This window comes from Natator depressus, chromosome 10 (genome assembly GCF_965152275.1).
Source record: "Natator depressus isolate rNatDep1 chromosome 10, rNatDep2.hap1, whole genome shotgun sequence".
NCBI classification, from domain to species: domain Eukaryota; kingdom Metazoa; phylum Chordata; order Testudines; family Cheloniidae; genus Natator; species Natator depressus.
In genome coordinates this window covers 27,376,626-27,394,800 of record NC_134243.1, presented here as the reverse complement: position 1 = coordinate 27,394,800, position 18,175 = coordinate 27,376,626, and the positions used below count along the sequence as shown (strand labels likewise).

Below are 18,175 nucleotides of genomic sequence, written 5' to 3'. Positions count from 1 at the left end.
AACTGTGTGTATGGACCAGATCTCTAAACACATCAAACCAAAATCACAGATCCAAATTTGGCAAAGAGTCCCGTGGCACCTTATAGACTAACAGACGTATTGGGGCATAAGCTTTTGTGGGTCACTACCCACTTCGTCGAAAGCTTATGCTCCAATACGTCTGTTAGTCTATAAGGTGCCACAGGACTCTTTGCGGCTTTTACAGATCCGGACTAACACGGCTATCCCCTGATACTCAGATCCAAATTTGGTATCGTAGGCCCAATTCTAGTAAATATTGAAACCATGTTGCCTAATGTTTTAAGCTGTCACAGTTGTTTAGGGGAGAAAGCCAGGGGGCTGCATTTGCAATGCTTAAAAACAAACTTTTACCATCAGAGAAATGTACAACACACAGAGTCCAAATGTTACACATGGGCTTCTTAATAAGTTGTCCAAATCCTGCATTTGGATTCTCAGTTCAACACACAAATGGATAAGTCTGATGATCAGTGTGCCTAAGTACTGATTTGGATAGCCAGATATGAGATTTGGATGTCTCCTATTATTAAGGTGCCCAGAGTGGAATCTTTGGGGAAAATTAGGTTTCAAACACAAAACAAAAACAAAACGGGGAAAAAAACCACTATTGTAATTTTCCCTGATGAAATTCTGAGTATGGAATTATTTGCTATTTTTTTCTGATTAACTGAACTCTGAATTTTGTCTAATGATTTTAATTTGATGACATTTTTAGAATGGGGATGGGCAAATTGCTCCTTTAGGATCCCACAATGTTTTCCAACTCTCGTGTTCTGCCCCTTCAGAGTACATAATTAAGCCAATAGCAGCTTATATGTAGCTTCCTTCTAAGGTTTGCCAGCACTGCTTCAGGCTCAGCTAAAGGATGTGACAAGGAGAGACATCAGGTCTGATTCTGATCTTGCTTGCAGTGGTGTAAATCAGGAATAACTCCATTAACTTCAATAGAGTTACACAAATGTAAAACCTATGTAAAATTAGATCAGGATCAGACTCATAAAGTGCTTCTCTACTCCAGCACTCTGCTGAACATAACTTTCTGTAGCACTTCCAGACCCTTCAGGCCAGGAGAACAAGGGACCATATTTGGTTTTGAGTTAGAAACTGCCAAGCAGAAGGTCTTGTCAGTCCTTTAAGAAATAGCCATTATACATTTCCCTCCATTTCTGTCCATGCATTTAATTGTGGCTAGCACACGGACACTTATGACTTTTTTCCATTGCTGAAAACCTGTACAATTAATGCTGAATGCTTTTGAAATTTGTAGTTAAGTAGCGCTGAAAAGGTTAACCTTGGCGCTGACTCCCTGTAGACTTTGGGTATGAAATATTGGAGAAGTCAATGGAAGTAACACAGTACTTAATAGAAAGAAAAAATTAGTAATTCTTATTTGCCTGAGGTAGTTGCAGGGCTCTGTAATGTCTTGATCTTTGTGTGGAGAGCTAGTAAAGAAAAGTCGTCTTAATAAAAACCTTAAAATAGAAATACGGATTTTCATGACAAGAAAATACCCATGGAATGATGAGCTGTCACCCAGGAATTGGAAAGAAAAGAAAGAACCTTTTGTATTTTTAATTAGTCTTTTGATAAAGTGTAGTTGCTTTAAAAAGACCAGTGGTTTTCACCTGTTTATCAAGATATAGTTAAAAGAAATGGGATATTTGTGGAGAGGGCGAGGGAGGATAAGAGCTTATTAATTGTTAATAATTTACCAAAAGTTTGTAGTTAAATGTTTTACTTGGGTCTGCAGAACAGATTTCCTCCCCCTGAGATCAAGTGATGAGGAGTATTTTATTATTGCAGAAGTTAGAGGGAGAGAGTATTGTCTAGTGATTGGATCAGAGAACTGGGCATCAAGACTGTATAATTCTCTGAGCTCCTGCACCAAATTACAGTGAGACCTTGGATGTAGCACGAGAATTTTTTTGTAACACATTTACCCATCTGTGTAGTGAGCATGAAAATACATATTTAATAAATGTGATGTGAGGCATAATTAAGATTTTTAAAGCATTTTGGGTTCCTGGTATCAAATGCATTATAGACATATAAAGTGTTAGAAATACTATTATATTCTCAGACCCGCTCACACACTCCCCTTTTGAATGGCAGCTGTAAGGGCTGGATTGAAAACTAATAGTTTTCTAGGTAGGCACTAATTTGCAAATCCATAACAATGAGAGAGGGCGTTATTCTGTGTTTAGATGAAGGTGTATCGGAGGCTTGGGGAGACAGGCGGCTAGCTAACTGGGAATTTCTGGAGTGCCCCGGAAGGGCTTGTATTGCCATTTCAGTTATGAAACATTGAAGATGAAGAATAATTACCTGAAGACTCTGGTAAACAAATGTCACCTTTTTTTCACTCCTGCTCATCTATTTGAAGGCTTATTTCAGGCATAATGAAACAGCCAGAAAGCATCTCAGAGGAGAAGGGGAGGGTCAAGTAACTTAATTAGTAAGGGAAACAAGGGAAAATGTTGAGGCAGAGAGCTTTGATGGGCTCCATGACCACTGGCATTGGTCTTCAAGGTGGCCACAGGATGTTTTTTTAGAAGGCATAGCTTGTGGTGAGTGAGGAAGAAAAGGCTGACTGACGCAGCAGCCAATATGGGACAAAATTAAAAGTCAGAAATTTGAAGTGATGTTTCACATTTTCTCAACACAGACAGCTTCACACTCATCCATAAGAGGATATCCACACTTTGTGGGAAATCTTTAATTCAGAGAGGGTAATTAGAATGTAACTCCAAATTAATAGGAAAACTGTGGGGAGTGTATGGACTTTCTGATGGATTAATGTGAATATTTGGTAGGGCACAGAAGACCAAACACAGCCATTATTGGTGAGAGAAGTTTGAAGCAAAGGATTGTGGTGCTTTGTCTGACCTCAGTAGAACATTATTTTTTTACTTGATGGAGAATGTTTGGCTTCCTTGTCAGCATGCTGTGAAATATTTGAAAGATGCTATTTAAAAATATAAAATTTTGTTTGAAAAATCATCCGGCTACCAAATTCATATCAACCAATAGATTATTATTGGTGGAATGAATTAGATGAAATAAAGACCTAATCATGCATCAAAGGCTAAGAATGGTTTTGCAGCTGTGGATAAGGTTTGCAAGAAATGGGGGGTTTGCCTTTGTTTCAGGCAGATTTTATTATTCCTGTTCCTGGATGTTCAAAATTAGATAAAAAGGGTTTCTATCTTTCTATTTTATTTTTAAAGAGGCTGGTCCAGGAATATTGCTGTCTTCAGGTCAATCCAGTTATTTGGATTACCATGACATTTCAAACCTAAAAAAGTGAGGGAAAAGGGTGTGACATCTTGCTATATACATAAGAGGACTCTGTAATTTATTCAGCTTCACTCATCGTCATTATACACGAGCCTTTCACCTCTAGGCTTCTCATTCAAATCCAGAATAGGTTATCTTGTTATGTGTTATATGTGATATAAATTGGTGGCCTCAGTCCAGTTCCTAACAAACAAAACCAGCACAAATGATACTAATTGGCACCCTTGTTGACAGTCTTACCAAATCAGCCAATGATTAAATGCAGTTCAGAGACTGGATCCGGAATCAACTGGAACAGGTTGATTCACATTAGTGGTAGTGGTGTGGGGTAGGAAATCAGCCTTCGCAGTAGCACACATTATCCCTATTCTGTAGACTGAGAAAAATTAAAGATCAAGAGTTACTGAAATACAGATTTAGTTACACAGATGGGATGTTGATGAGAACTATGACTTTGTGTGAAGTAACGATCAGCATTAGGGTTCAGACCAAACAAGACATTTCATGGGTTACCAATGTGAAAGAACACTTGAGTACAAACTCTCTCTGGTCTTAAAATATAATCTTGTTTTGCTCGGAGCTTCAGAAACGCTGAAGAATCCTTGGTGAGTCCTTGTGATATCACTCTTGTTTATGAGGGATGAAGGGGTCAGAAAGTGTTCAAGGTTAACCATGTTTCTTTGGCCAGTTATGGAGAGTACTTACTATGTATAGCTATAACTGGGAGTGTGGTTACGCGGTTGGGCTGAGGAGAGTGTCTAAAACAAGGAAATGGCTTTAAAGAGGTGACACTGATTTCATCTTTTGAGAGCAGACATATTTATGATCTGCAATGAGAAGTTAACCCTGGAGGGAGTCGGTTTGTTAGTTACAAAGTGGGTGAGAACTTTTTTTTTTCCCTCAATCACTTGGAGCAGGGTATTATTCCAAGCCAGAGAATTCTGTTCCTCATTAAGGTCTATTGTAGCAGACACGTTCTGAGTTAGTTGTGTTGTGTGAGTATGTTTAATGTTTATGATTAATTATTGCTGACACTATTGTGTTATGTAAAGGTGAGATATTATTTAATTGATATTACTGGCACAGTGATGGTGGGAGAAGGCAAAATGTAACAGAGCAATGGGAGATGCACATTCTTTAATGAATGCTAGGAGTATGTTAGACTCTACACTAAATGGTCTTGAAATGATTGTTCACAGATTGCTTTAAAGGATTTGGGTTTTATTCTTTTCTTTTATATAAGTATTCTTAACTATAAAACGTGTGATAAACAGAGGGAACTTTTCTTGACAATTTTGTCGTGTCCCAGAACTTCACTTTTGAAAATTGGATAGTCGTGTATAATTTCAGGCTGTGTGGCCTAGAAGCATTATGCCTTTGATTTTGGCATTATGTAGAATGAATGGGTTATTGGCCCCTTACATAACATATTTGTTTTTAATTAAAGATTCTGATAAGGTCTTATTAAAGTACCATGTATTATTTATCATGTTTCATATGAAAATGAGCTGAAGGGAAAATTCTATCAGCTTAGGGCATTTGCAGAATAACAGGCTTAATGTGCTGGGAGGAAAAAAAAGAAAAGCATGACATACTCTTGTCAGAACAGGAGACTGCTTAAGGCAAAGGAAAAGAATGAAAAAAGGAGAAGGAGCATAAAGAGAGTTTATTTGATGTTGTTTCTTTTCTTTCTTCTTTCCTCTTTTTTGTTTGTTTGTTTTTTGTTTTGGCATGATAAAGTAATTTGTGCCATTATATAGCAGTGCTGTTTTAGGAGTTCAGACCATAGTACACTGCTAAAAGCATGGATGTTTCCTAAGCCAAAACCAAATTCCTGTATTGTAAGTTTATGTATTTATTGTTCTCGTGTTAATCTGTGTGCTCTGTGTGCATTGGTTTTGTTGAAATGACTGCTTTTGGACAGAAAAAATATGTTATTCCTGCTGGAAGGAAGGCTTGTGCTGTTGTTTGAGAAGATGACTTTGACTTCGATTTACAGTTGTGTGTGTGTGCGTGTAAAAATATAAAATAACTAATTTTTCTTGAACTCCAGAACCTAAGTTTCAGTTATATGCTGTGTGGAAGGTGTCTGTTTTCAGTTCAAGTAGTAGCTCTTTTTTAAAAAAAAGGAAGATTAGTGATTTGAATTTAGTGACACTAGTGATGACAAAGACCTCGCGTGTATGTAGATTAATTATTCATTTCTTGTCTTTAATGGTAATCTGTTGGTAAAAGATGTGTCTCTGTTAAAGTTGGATATCCTACGAAACTAGGTAATTTATTAATCTGAAAAGTTTGCTTCTGAAAACAAACAAAACAAAAAACTAAGGTGATGCTTTGAGATTTGACCTTTTTTCCTGAAGAATTAACAATTCACTCATTTTTGTCAAAAATCATTTCAAAACGTTAGTATTTTTTGTTATATGTTAGTTGTGCCTAGAAAAAAAAGCTTTAATATTGGATCTCAAGGACAAGTTAGAGTATAAATTATTTGATTTGCAGGTCACATCCTATTTCTTTTCATAAAGACTAACTGGATCTACTAATGAATAATAATTACTCCATAAAATAAAGAAATAAAGTCTGTAAGTGAAATACTATCTTGAGCAATGAGGTGTCATTCTCAAAGTAAAAGGTAAACATTAAATTCCCAAAACTGACAAATGTAATTTGTCCGCATAACTTGTTAGCATGAGCTCTTAAAATAGACCTACTATTCTTCAAAAACATTTGTAATTTTAGATTAGATGAGTTTCAGAGCAGTTTTCAGCTATTTCCTTCATTTAAAAAAAAAACAAGTGTGCCACAACATTAGTTTTATTCCCAGTGTTTTTACTGCAGGGGTTACTCTGATATTTCACAGTATTTTTTAAATGATTTTACAGGGTTTTTTTAGGAGACTAGATAGTGAATGACATGTAGATATAAAACTAAGATGTTTTATAGAATAATTTCCTGCAGACTGGTTAAGATTATATTTTCTTTCTCAGTTTGTGCTCCATACGTATGTTTCTTAGAAGGGGAAAGCCCTTTTTATTTGTCAGGTGGGTCCACAAAAAGGGGGGGGCAGAGGAGAAAGGGGAGAAGGGCTGAATCATAACAGACATTCAGTCCCAGCTGGGCTATGACATTAATTGCCCAAATCTCATGGACGTGTGATGCAGCGTGCTCTCTCTCCTTCCCAACCCTCCCTAGGGATTTTTAAAATGCAGTATTTGAATTTTGGTGAGTGGTAAAGACCCTGCCCTAGGACCCATTTGACAAATGAGAAGCCGTGCAGCATCAGCACCAGCCGACTGAGCCTCAGTGAGTCAATCTCTCTCTCTACTAGTCAGCAGCTACTGTTGTGAGACGAGCCTCAGCTCTCACTGTCATTGAGGAAGTTCCATTTGCTCATCAATAGGCTGCAGGCTGTGTCTTCTGGGCTTTTTTTCCCCTCTCTGTTAAAAATTTGTAGTTTAAGTCTACCAAGTGGCCTTAGCTGACAAATGAATGTAGGGATCTAGCACTGAAAGGGAGAAAAGAAAACAAGACAGTGAAAGACACGGTTTCTTACTTAAATAATCAGAAGGAAAAAAAAAACCCTGTAGTTGCAAGACAGGACAAACGTGCTTGCATGCAAGCCCCCTCTCTTGTTCTACGTAGACTTCAGAGCAACACCATGCAGCATCCCCTTACGGGTGCAACCTGTGTGGCACTGCCGAATGTGGGTATGTGTCCCCAGCTCTCCTGTGCCTTGACTTTTATGTACTTACAGCAGGTAAGTTTGTTTGACTTTTTTCTTTCCATTTATTGACTGCATTGACAGCATTGTTTATGGGATTCATGGTCTTAAAGAGATTCTTTGTATGAATAGGATGTGTAATTGTCTTTTATTGTATGGGATGAATCTTGCCTCTGTATTTAGAAATGATGAGTATAAGTAGAAGAGTTAATTTAGTACAAGATCAAGCATTTGGGTGCTTTAAAAACCTTTATTCTGTCAAAATCTTTATTAATGCTGTTTGTACATATGCTTAATACAGTACTTTGATTGCTTTACCCATGGATTCTGTACCAGAATTTCAGCCATGAAAAATATTGCTCTTGCCTCTTTATTCAGTTGCAGGCATAAATTGTGCTTCTCATGTAAATGTGCCCAATGGCAATTTTGTTTTAGCCTTCTTTGAAGCCAAGAATTGTAAGTCTTTGTTGAAACGTGCTGCTGATTAAAATTGAAATCTAACTGATTTTCATCAGAAAAGAAAATCATTTAATTTTTTAAAACCTATATCTGTGAAGAATTAGAATATTTGAGTCACAGAAGTAAATTTGCATTGCCTTGAAAAACTGCCTTAGAAATCAAGAAAACAATACCTAATTTTAGTTAATCTTTAAGAATCTTTTCATTTGTAAGCATCATATTTGCTGCTGGTTTTTTTGGTTAGAAATACAACAAAAGGAGTTTCCAGTTTTATAACCTTTGTCTATTTCAGTGTGTAATATAAAGTATTAGGCAACATAGGATGTCTAAACTAGAACTGCTTGTATTTGGAATCATTATTGTGTGGTACTTTTTTATTTTTTCAACTGAAGAGCCCACTACTACAGAGGGTCGTACAGTAGCCATGCAGAGCCAAGATTAAAATACAGTGTCATGCAAATGTGATTAGTTCCATTTATTCTGGCCTTTTTACTGAGAGGTTAGATTTGTGTGTGTGTGTGTGTGTGTGTGTGTGTATACTGTAACTCCTCTGAGGGGTTACATATCGAGGTATTTGTCTGTGAACTCTTAAACTTCTACTACAGTAGTTTAGATGCATATAGACTTCCATGACACAATTCATATCTTTATTGCTGTATTTTAAAAAATCTCCTATTTAAAAGTTCTTTTCATTATGCAATTTTATTAATATATTTTGCTCTTCAAAGATTAATTTTACATTTCTTTTTTGCATTCATATATTTAACATTTCTGTTACTACCAACAAGTAAATAAAAATATTTGAAGCTTCTGAACCTTTCTGTTGCTTGGTTCCCTAATAGTGTAATGTAAACCATTTCTAACATACAGCATGGAATGCATAATAAAATATACCAGATTTTGCATGTATGTGGGAGGGGTTCATGTGTTCACAATTAAAATTTACATTAGATAAACATAATGTATACATTATTTAAATGTCTTGCATAGAAAATTTAAAATTATGTTTTTAATAGCTGTGCATGCTTCATATGTATTTAATATACCGTTTATGAATCAGCTTTAAAGATTCCTGTCTAACTTGTGCAGTTACTTGATATGTACAAAATGTACTCATATGTTTTGCTGTGCTTGTTCCTCTGTGCCAAACAACAATTTGAGCATTAAGGAAGGAGCTTTTGAAAGGGAAAATGTTACTTAAGGTGAGAGGTCAACATGGCCACACAAGTAGCTGATAAAAGATTACATAAAGATGAGGTTGGGGGTTGTAATAATGTTCCTGTATGATCTATTTCAATAGCCTTATGCAAACACATGCACCATATAGCAGTGTTTTAAGGTTTAAAGAAACGTATGGAAGCGTAATGAGTACTTTAAAACAGTGAATACAATTGCACCCAATCCATTTGAGAAAAAGATGAGAAGTGATTGCTAATGCACTTCACAAAGTGTTATGTCCTGAAGTTGTTATTTTTTTAACTCTTTAAATGGATTAACTGGTGCTCTGGAAGTTTATAGGGTATTGCTAAACTGCTGGGTTTTTAGTCTCTCACTGTTTCTGGCTAATTATCCTGTCAGATCATTACACTTTTACCTGCCTTAATCAGAGCTATATATAACTGCTAAGGCATCTGCATTTCTGAGGGATAACTGTGAGGATGCTGTTTTCAAAATGTTATGTCTATTTGTTTGTTATGGTGTTTTGTTCATTTAGTAGGCATCATACTTTTTCTGAATCTTGTTGAGTAATTTAGAGAAATATTTTCTTAAGTCAGATCTGGTTTAGTATTTGTTGAATTTGATTTTGTATTTTCTTAATTACAGTACTTTACTTTATATCCAGTCATCTAAAAAGTGGTTACATAAACTGGGGAAATGTAAACACTGCGTTAACTACGCCTACAGAACCTTATGTAGATTTCTTAGGTTTAAAAAGAGAAACATGAGACATAATCTATGAACTGGAATATATGTTAGCCGTGCATTTTATTTTTGTAGCTTTTCCCTACCCATAACTACTGTAGTAAACACACAAATCTAACTAGATGTCGCTCAAATACTTTACTAAACGTAAATATTTTTTCATCTCTTTAAGGTTGTCCATTGACCTCAGTATTTGTGACCTGAATGCTTTAACTAACAAGTTAGTAACCATTAATGCCTCCTCTTCAGTTGGGACAAATAAATATTACTTTTTCCCTTATGATGGGAGCTGCTCTTTCTCTCAAGTAAATATGAACATACTCATGAGGATGGACAGTTTCTTGAGAGCTATTCTGGTCTCTCTGGAAAATCTGTGTTCTGGAAGTTCTTTAAAATTGCTATTATTTACTTGATAAACTGACACTGGTCTATCTGATGGTTGGATAGGTATTCATAAACTTTTTTTCAAAAGTGTATACCTATAAGTACTACAAAAGCTCTTCCAATACTATTTCAATGCTAGCAACTATCTAGGTATTCGCTATTCTATCAGTCCGAATTATGGACATTCATAAAGTTTCTACAGCTAAGTGTAGGACTAAAATATTATTTAAAACAATGTTTCTGCTCATACACCACAGCGCATTTAGAAAAATCAAAAATTGTGCTGTTGAAATGTTAACACTGAAAAGCATAACATGAAGGCCTAGTCTCTATTAACCGTGAGCAAAATGTTCATTGAAAAACAAACAAAAACTGCATGCAAAATATAGTAGTCCGGAATTCTAGATCTAGTTATCAAACACTGCAAAGATCACTGTAGATGTGTGGCAGGGATAAAAGTATTGGATCTGGAGCTTTGTGTTCGGCCATTCTAAAGATAACTGTTACCAGAATAGGAGATGCATATTAGGATTTCACAAAATGCCAGTGTTTGCGGGTATAAGGACTAGTGTTTTGGTTTGGGCCCGTCTCCACATTATTTTGAAGTGTTAGAACTAACTTTGTTTTATAGAGTTTAGAAAAAAAAAGTGAGGTAAGAAATGGTGCTTCGCTGCAACTTTGTGTGTCTGGTGTTAGCCCAAAGCAATTTTTTACAGCTGCCTTTAACCCCCTGTAAATCAGGATTTATAATGTATTAACAGAGATTTAAGTATGTTATATCAACTATAACTGTATACTACATAATACATTAGAGGATGTAATGGTATTTAGTTGATATTTCACAGTGAAGTAATAAAGCCAACCGTTACAAGACTATGTAAAATTCCATTTCACAGTGTGCCGTGCTGTTGTCAATATTTTAAGATTGGTAAATTTTTCCACTTGATGATGATATATGTGGTTTGTTTTAAATAGTGAAGTGGTTTGTACAAAGGGTAATTCCTCTTAAATGGAGCCATTGCTCATAGTGGACATACACAGATCGAAAGCAATTGAACTGAAACTTCAATATCAACCTTCTCTGTCTTTAACTAGAAAGTAGTTCATGGCATAGATAGTGGTCAGTGAGACCAGTTTTCATACCAAAGATTTAAAATTAAAAAAAATCACACCATGCATAGAGTTTTAGTTGTAAATTTGTGTAATGTTATTTAGGCTTTAACCATTATGACTATGAAGAAGAGTTGAATTCCCCACATAATTTACCTAATTCATGCTTCTGAATCTGAAGGTTTATAGGAGTCTGAAGGTTTTGGGTTTTTTTTCACATTCTGTCTTCATGACTTAATTCAAGGTTGATTTATTAGATGGTGCTTTCGATTGATGCAGTCGATAATAGAGAAAGGGATTAGAACAGATTATCTTCACATATAAATTATATAAAGAATTAAAATAGGATGTATGAATTCTCTCTGGATGCAGTTTACCTTTTTGATACAGAACCAGTACGTTAACTGTTGAATGACACCGAAGCATTTTAATTACAGTTCAAAGTACTTGTTTACCTTTACATTTTATAATTTAGTATGACCTGACGGATCAAACGTTTGAGTTGATTACAATAGGGGAATGGCATCACTTCTTAAACCAATACTTTATCTTTCAGCATAAAAACATTGAATTGCTTTCTATGTACTGAATATATCTGATTCACTGACTCTGACTCTCTCTGTTGTAAAATTATTTAATATGACTGTAGCTCATGAAAATTGTAAGCATCTGTTAGCTTACAAAATTGAACCTTTGCACAGTTTTATTCCTCAGTCTGCTATTTCATGGCAATTTTCATGTGAGAACATACAACCTCTGCTTATGCCTGCATGAGTGAAAAGAAGTCCACATTACTAATGCTCACTCACCATCTGTTTTTCTTACAGCTGGGCCTTGAATAATTGTCCAGTAGCTGATGGACTGAGGTAGACAATCTTTTTAGGGTTTTCTGATTCATTTAACCAGCTTCACTGCCCCAAGAGAAACATAATACTAGTGTATTCATTTTGGTAGGGTAAAAACACTGTATTTTGTCAGGCAAATTATAGTATTCTGTTAGAAAAAGAAATTGCCATATTGCAAACAATATCAGGTTGATGCATTTGTACCTAAGGGGGCAGTGTGGCACTCTTAGGAAATTTCATCATATAAATGAAACAGAACTCGGAAGGTGTGGGTGTAATTGTTGCATCTGGAGATATCTTTAATGCACAAGTAGTGAGTGATATCCTTATGTTCTGTTTATTTTAATAAGGAAAATAAGGTCATTGGATGTTCATCGATAAACTTCCAAGTTTACATATGAAACTCCACCTCCTCGTTTAAAGTGAAATTTAAATGATTATATTGCTCTCTCACACAAGAGCCATTTAATTGTTTTCCAGAGACTACTAAGAAGTGGCTTAGAGAGCAAGTGCTGCGTTCTCATTCTGAAAAAAAGGTAGATGGGGCATTTGACTACTGCTGTGTTGAACAAGGTCATTTTCCAGCCACAATAGCAAGAGGAGGTGCTTTAGCTAACTGACACCCCTCCTTAAATACCGAAGGCCAAAACAAATTAAAAGAAAAAATGACCAAACAGTTAACTTTGGTTCCTGGCTGCTTTGGAAGATAAGAGCAAGAATGGTCCAGTAGGAGCTTGCCTTGGATTCCATGTGGCAGGGACAGGTGGAGTACTCATGTCTTAGAATCATTCCTTTTATATTGTGCTCAAAAAGCAAATATTTTGGGTAAAAATGTGATGACTGAATTTTTTCTTGTCAGCTACTTGTAAGTTGTCACTCTTCAGTTGTATTTATTGAATATTTACGTTGACAGTTGTTTTTAATATGTGTTGTGACACTTTGTGCCAGTGGAAGTGTGCAGTGGTCAGTTAAGTTGGGAATGTTTTGGAGTAAAGAGCAAACATTTCCTTTCAGCTTGTTTGTTAACAGTAGTAGTAGAAAGAGTTTGGATGTAGGGGTTTTGGATATTTGTTTGTGTATTTCTGAAATGGTAAGTAAATTATATTGGTATACTAAGAGAGCTCCATTTAAATACTATGTTCAGTTTTTAACAGGTAATATGTGAGAGAAAGTGACAAAAGCTGTTGACATAAGAGTTTATCACCTTGCATTATAGAGCTATAATGACATTAGTGGAAACTAGAAGCCAACACTTTCCATATGAATAATCCCTCAAGGTCTATAACCTCTTTAAGGTGTTCATGTGATTGATTTATCAGTTTTAAATTGAAGTGTGTAATACTCAGGCTCTCCTGAGGAACTCTTGTCATTTCTTTACTAGCATCACTCATTTACCTCTGAGTAGCTTAGTGCAGAGCCATTGACTTCTTTTACATTTTGCTTCCCCTCCTCCTCTGTCAATGCAGCAGCCCAGTGAATTTAATTAGGGAAAATAGCATATTTAATGTCTATAGTGTGCTGAGTAGTTGTAGTCAGGCCTTTGGTCTTTTGCACTATAGCGGGCTCCAGCTGTGGAGAGATCTCAGTCTGTTTTGATCCTGCTCTTTTTTGTTGTGTTAAACACATGCAGAATCAAAATTAGGAACGATAGTAAGAACTAAAGCACACAGAGGATTATTTTGTGTTCACAGTGAGGTAATGATTTTTTTTGCAGATATGGACCAGAAGTGTTTTAAATTTTAAACTCAAAACAGCAAAGATGTTCAACAGAACACACATGGTTTAATTCTAATAAGATCTTTTTGTGTTTGACTTTTGACCAGTTACCATCAAAATCAATCAAAAATTCTTTCTGCCTTCCTAAATGTAACCCTGTGAGTATGCCTAGCTTTTCCTCTGTGCATGTATTCGGTAGTGTGTATTTCTCTGTCAGTATTCCATGTCTTTGTGAGCTTCTTTCTTGTGCTTTGTTTCTCCTGTCTGTTTCTGCTTGCTACTTTGCTTCATTTTATACTGTGGGTAGCTCATGTTTTATTAAATACATGCTTATATTAAACGTATTGATCAGCCACATTACAATTTTGTCCTTCACTTTAAAACAAATAGTAATAAATGTAAGTTGTAAAATTAAAATTGAAGTTCCTTAATATAATTCAAAAATACAGCAATGGATGAAAGTTTGAAAGACTTGTTGGAAGCATGTTGAGCAGACATTGTAGAGAACGGAAGCACCATCTTGTTGAACAGTTCTCCAGAAAAAATGTAACCTACTCAGGTAGAGTTACTTTGAAAATTTTGGGATGGAAAGACGTCTATATATTGTATGTGTGCCCTCTCCTTCCTTGAGCTTTCCTTCCCTGTCATGTGTTAGTCCTGTCTCAGGGATGTAACATGGCTGCATACCTCAATTAATGCTCTATGGCAGAGGGAGGGAAAACATTCTCTCTCACTTGTCAGAAGCAAAGTTATTTACTTTCAAAAGCTGACAGAATAGCACTGCAGGGGCTTCATTTTTTTCTGTTCAGAATGTCATTATTTTGTAATGCAGAGGGATTTCTGCATGCATTGTAGCCTTATTCTTATAATATTTATTATGTTGGATGGCTACATTAGTGTAAACTGGCACACTGTTTTAAATACTATGATTTTTGCTTGTGCACTTTTGAAAAATCATGTTCAAAGACTATTTAAAGGTTTACAGTTTAGCTGACTAGGAATATATTTGTTTAGCACTGGTCCTGACTAAATATGCAACCAAGCATTTGGGCCTACCGGAAATGCAAGAGTGACTGTATCCTTGGTTGCCTTTATAATACGTCCTTTCCCCCCGATGTCAGGCTTATGGTGTGGGACTCAATATACACTCAAGATAAAAGATACAAACATTCTGGTGTAGAGTGATATTCATGAAGTAAAAGCCCAGGAAGTCAGTTGCAGTACTTTAATTCCTGTTCCGTCCTTAATATCTCCTCATCCAATTACATTTAGAATTGAATGCGGCTTATCAGAGTTTTATGAGATTACCTATCCCTCTATAGAAAGGGCCCTGGGAGACCCAAAGTAAAAAGATAGTATGGATAACTTCTGTGCACATAGTTGATTCTTTCTACCTCCTTCAAAAAAATGTTTTTCTTCCCATGAGAAGTAAAACTTTCCCTCATTCAACAAGGAGCTTCTTTTTGCAGTGACGGGTTTTAAGAAAAAAGAACAGCCAAACTTTCAGTAGCATTAGCATTTAACCTTTTGCTTCTGTTTAAAGTGGAAAGTTAAACAGACTAAAAAAGAAAACCCCGATAATTTTCTGCAAATTTAAAAAAAAATCAACCTGAAGCCTTGAAATACAGGGAAATGAGTTCTGTTTGTAAATGAACTTTTTCTTTCTTTACAGACTTGAAAACCACTAAATTTATATTGCAATTGCTGGTCTTGGGAGAGAAAAAGGAAAGGAAAGTACAAAGCTATTGGGAAGCGTCAAACACAGAGAATGATGGAGTACATTTCATAGCAGCCAATTCCAACCCCAAAATCCCTGTTGTGCAGGAAGGCTTTCCAGCTAGCACAGGAAATTCAGCCATTGCACAGCACAGTATTAATGATTTATACACCGCACCACTGCTTTTGTTCACTAGCAGAGCCTGGTTGTGTTAATAAAGGAATTTCAGGAAAAAAGGGTCTTGGCATGCTGAGCTGTTTTGCTCAATGCGGTGGATGCTGCCTTCATAAATCAAAAGAATTTAGTGCTTTACAACCTTTCAGAGCTGCTGAGGTTTTATTTTATTTTTTTTTATTTTTTTTAATCTGATTCACCTACGAATATTTTCATTGCTTTTCTATAAAGAATGAATGAACTACTGGATAAGATCTATCTCAGCTGTTTTAGGGTTGATTGGTTTGCTTCACAGTGGTATTAAGCTTCCATTTGTTTTCCATTTGGTATTTATGCTTTATGGTGTTTTCTATGGAAATAGGCTAGCACAGTTTTATTAGCATAAAGAGATGCAGATCACATTAGATTCTGCCTTCTTTCTTACACATAACCTAGTAAAATGTACAGAGAAAATGTGTATTTGCAGTAAACAAAGTAACTGTGTGTGTCCTTTATCTAAAATTAAAATTTAATAACACTCAAGGGAGCACCTATTTTAGCATAATGTACATATTAAAATTAGAATGTTATTTTTATTTGCAAAAAGATGACTCAATTTTGTTTTAGTAACAAACACAGGTATTAATTTTCTGAATCAAAGTTGTTCTTATACCTAGAAACTTTCCTTTTTCCAACAGCAAGTATGCAAATTGATGATTAAATAAGAGGGTTTTTTCATGCACTGAAGACCGCTTTTAGAATATTGGATTAATGTTACTATAACAGGAGAAAACACATCTACATTTAATTATTTTAATGAAAATAGACAACATATAGTAAACATTGTATATATTACCTTAATTCCTTGATGTAGAATAGAGAATTAAATGGGACACTGAGCACCAGAATAAATATGAAGTGTGATGTCTATATAGTCTTTGCTGTGTATCCCATTTATTCTTCTACAGAGGAGTGTGTACAAATGTGAATTTCATTTCAAGGAATTTATCTTGAAGTTAAGGGAAAATACCTACTTTATCTAAAAAGGAATTCATATAATATTTTCAGATAGAGCAGTTGCAGTGTTTTTGGTCTATTTGGATCAGGTTCAAGTTCATTTATTTATATAACCTTTGCTTCCAGAAAATGTGATTGCAGTATCAGGATTTTGTTGCATTACAAAAATATGGTTGTCTAGTAGCTTTATGAAACTAACCAATGCAGTTATCAGCAGTAGTAAAATTAAAGTTAATTTTGTGAAGTATTTTTTTGTTCATGGTTTGTCTGGTTGTCTGATGAGGGCTGAATGCAGATAAGGAAATTATTTATTTTGTTCTGTTTTCATCACAGGATAAGTGGTGTAAATATTGTGAATTTATACAAGGCAGGTGTCCAGTAAATGAGGTTTTTGTTTATATTGTACCATTTTTTGTTTGTTTGTCCTCTATTATTTGGGTGCATGAGTGTCTCATTGTGTTTAATTATGTCTACGAGGCACAAGACAGCAGTCAACATCTGCTCTATTGTTTCCTTGGTTTACATATAGCTTTGATGGGTTATTAAACAATCTTATTTTTCAAATAGAAAACAGAGGAACAAGCTGAACCCCTATTACATTATTTTGTAAAGGTACATTATGCAATTAGTACTCTAGGATTTGTACATATTTGTTGTTTTGGCCAAACAAATGCCTTCCTATTTTAAAAATTGTTTGAGATACAAAATGTTCAATGATCTCTGACAGTTTTCAATTAATAGTAAATATCCAAATTTTTGTGATGACAATGTATTAAATTAATTTTATCCGTACATTTTATATTTAAATTGAGTTATGAAATACTGAGACATAATACAAATATAAAAAATCAGAAAAGTGAATTTATTCTCATTCTATTTTCTCACAAGAAGCAACTTTCTACATAAACCATATCTTTTTAAACATAGTACAATTTCACTTATATTTGATATACGCTGATTGAATTTGGTGAAGTTCTAAATTTTATTTCAAATATTCATTTGGGATAGACAATCCTTATATTGGCTCCAATGCTGCAGCCCTTACTTAAGGGCAAAAAAACTACTCCTGTTGAATTCAGAGGAAGTTTTTCTGTATTAGCACTGAGAGAAAACTGCAGGATTTCATTCTTCTATATATTGGCATTCTGATACAAGGTTCCCCATTTTATAGTCCTTTTAAAAAAAATCTTTCCCTGTTTTAAGGTTCTTTCTATAATATATTCCTCATCCTGACCTCTTAGGCAAACTGTATTGAGATAAATTATTTTAAAAAATCTGAACACCCTAGTATAGGTTTTTTGACTAAAGAAATGAAACTTAGAAACAGGTATTCCAGTCACATGGTAAAATAGGTTTTTTTATTTGTATATTCACTGCTATTTATATTTTATGTATTTTAAAAATTGTTTTCCAAGTTGAATGTAGTAGGTGAACATTTCTTCTGTATCTAAGTAACATTTATAGCAAAAATCATAATGGATATTTTTATAAATTGGACAGATGAATACAGGAGCAGATAGAATGATAAAGTAGCTCTAGCTTATTTTCTACGGAAGTAACACCATATCTGGAGATAAACTAGCCTAATGTTTTGAATGTTTTAGGCATTTAAGAAAAGTTTCTCAGATTCCATTTAGAATCCTAAGTTTCTACTCACGTATAATCAATCACCTGATTTTCAGAGGTGTTGAGAACTTGCAGCTCTCATTGACTTTCAGTGGAGTTGCAGGTCCCCAGTACTTCTGAAAATCAGACCTTTCATTGCTTTAATTATAAAAGGAACCTATTCATCTCATCACAGAATAAAAG

At 35.0% G+C, this 18,175-nt stretch overlaps 1 protein-coding gene across 37 annotated transcripts in view; it reads left to right on the top strand.

Moving 5' to 3' along the window:
- The window catches only part of RBFOX1 (RNA binding fox-1 homolog 1), a 2,406,891-nt gene that overhangs the window by 1,987,612 nt on the left and 401,104 nt on the right, over window positions 1-18,175 (top strand). For 2 of the 37 annotated variants that reach the window (XM_074965526.1, XM_074965511.1), the window contains exon 1: window positions 6,653-7,078. The exons of 32 other annotated variants lie outside the window; for them this stretch is intronic. In XM_074965526.1, coding sequence (XP_074821627.1) covers window positions 6,935-7,078 — 144 coding nt within the window. In that variant the 5' untranslated portion in view covers window positions 6,653-6,934. Of the gene's footprint in view, window positions 1-5,030; window positions 5,160-6,651; window positions 7,079-18,175 lie in introns of those variants that run through there. 3 more of the 37 variants (XM_074965528.1, XM_074965515.1, XM_074965521.1) reach the window with 3 other exon arrangements.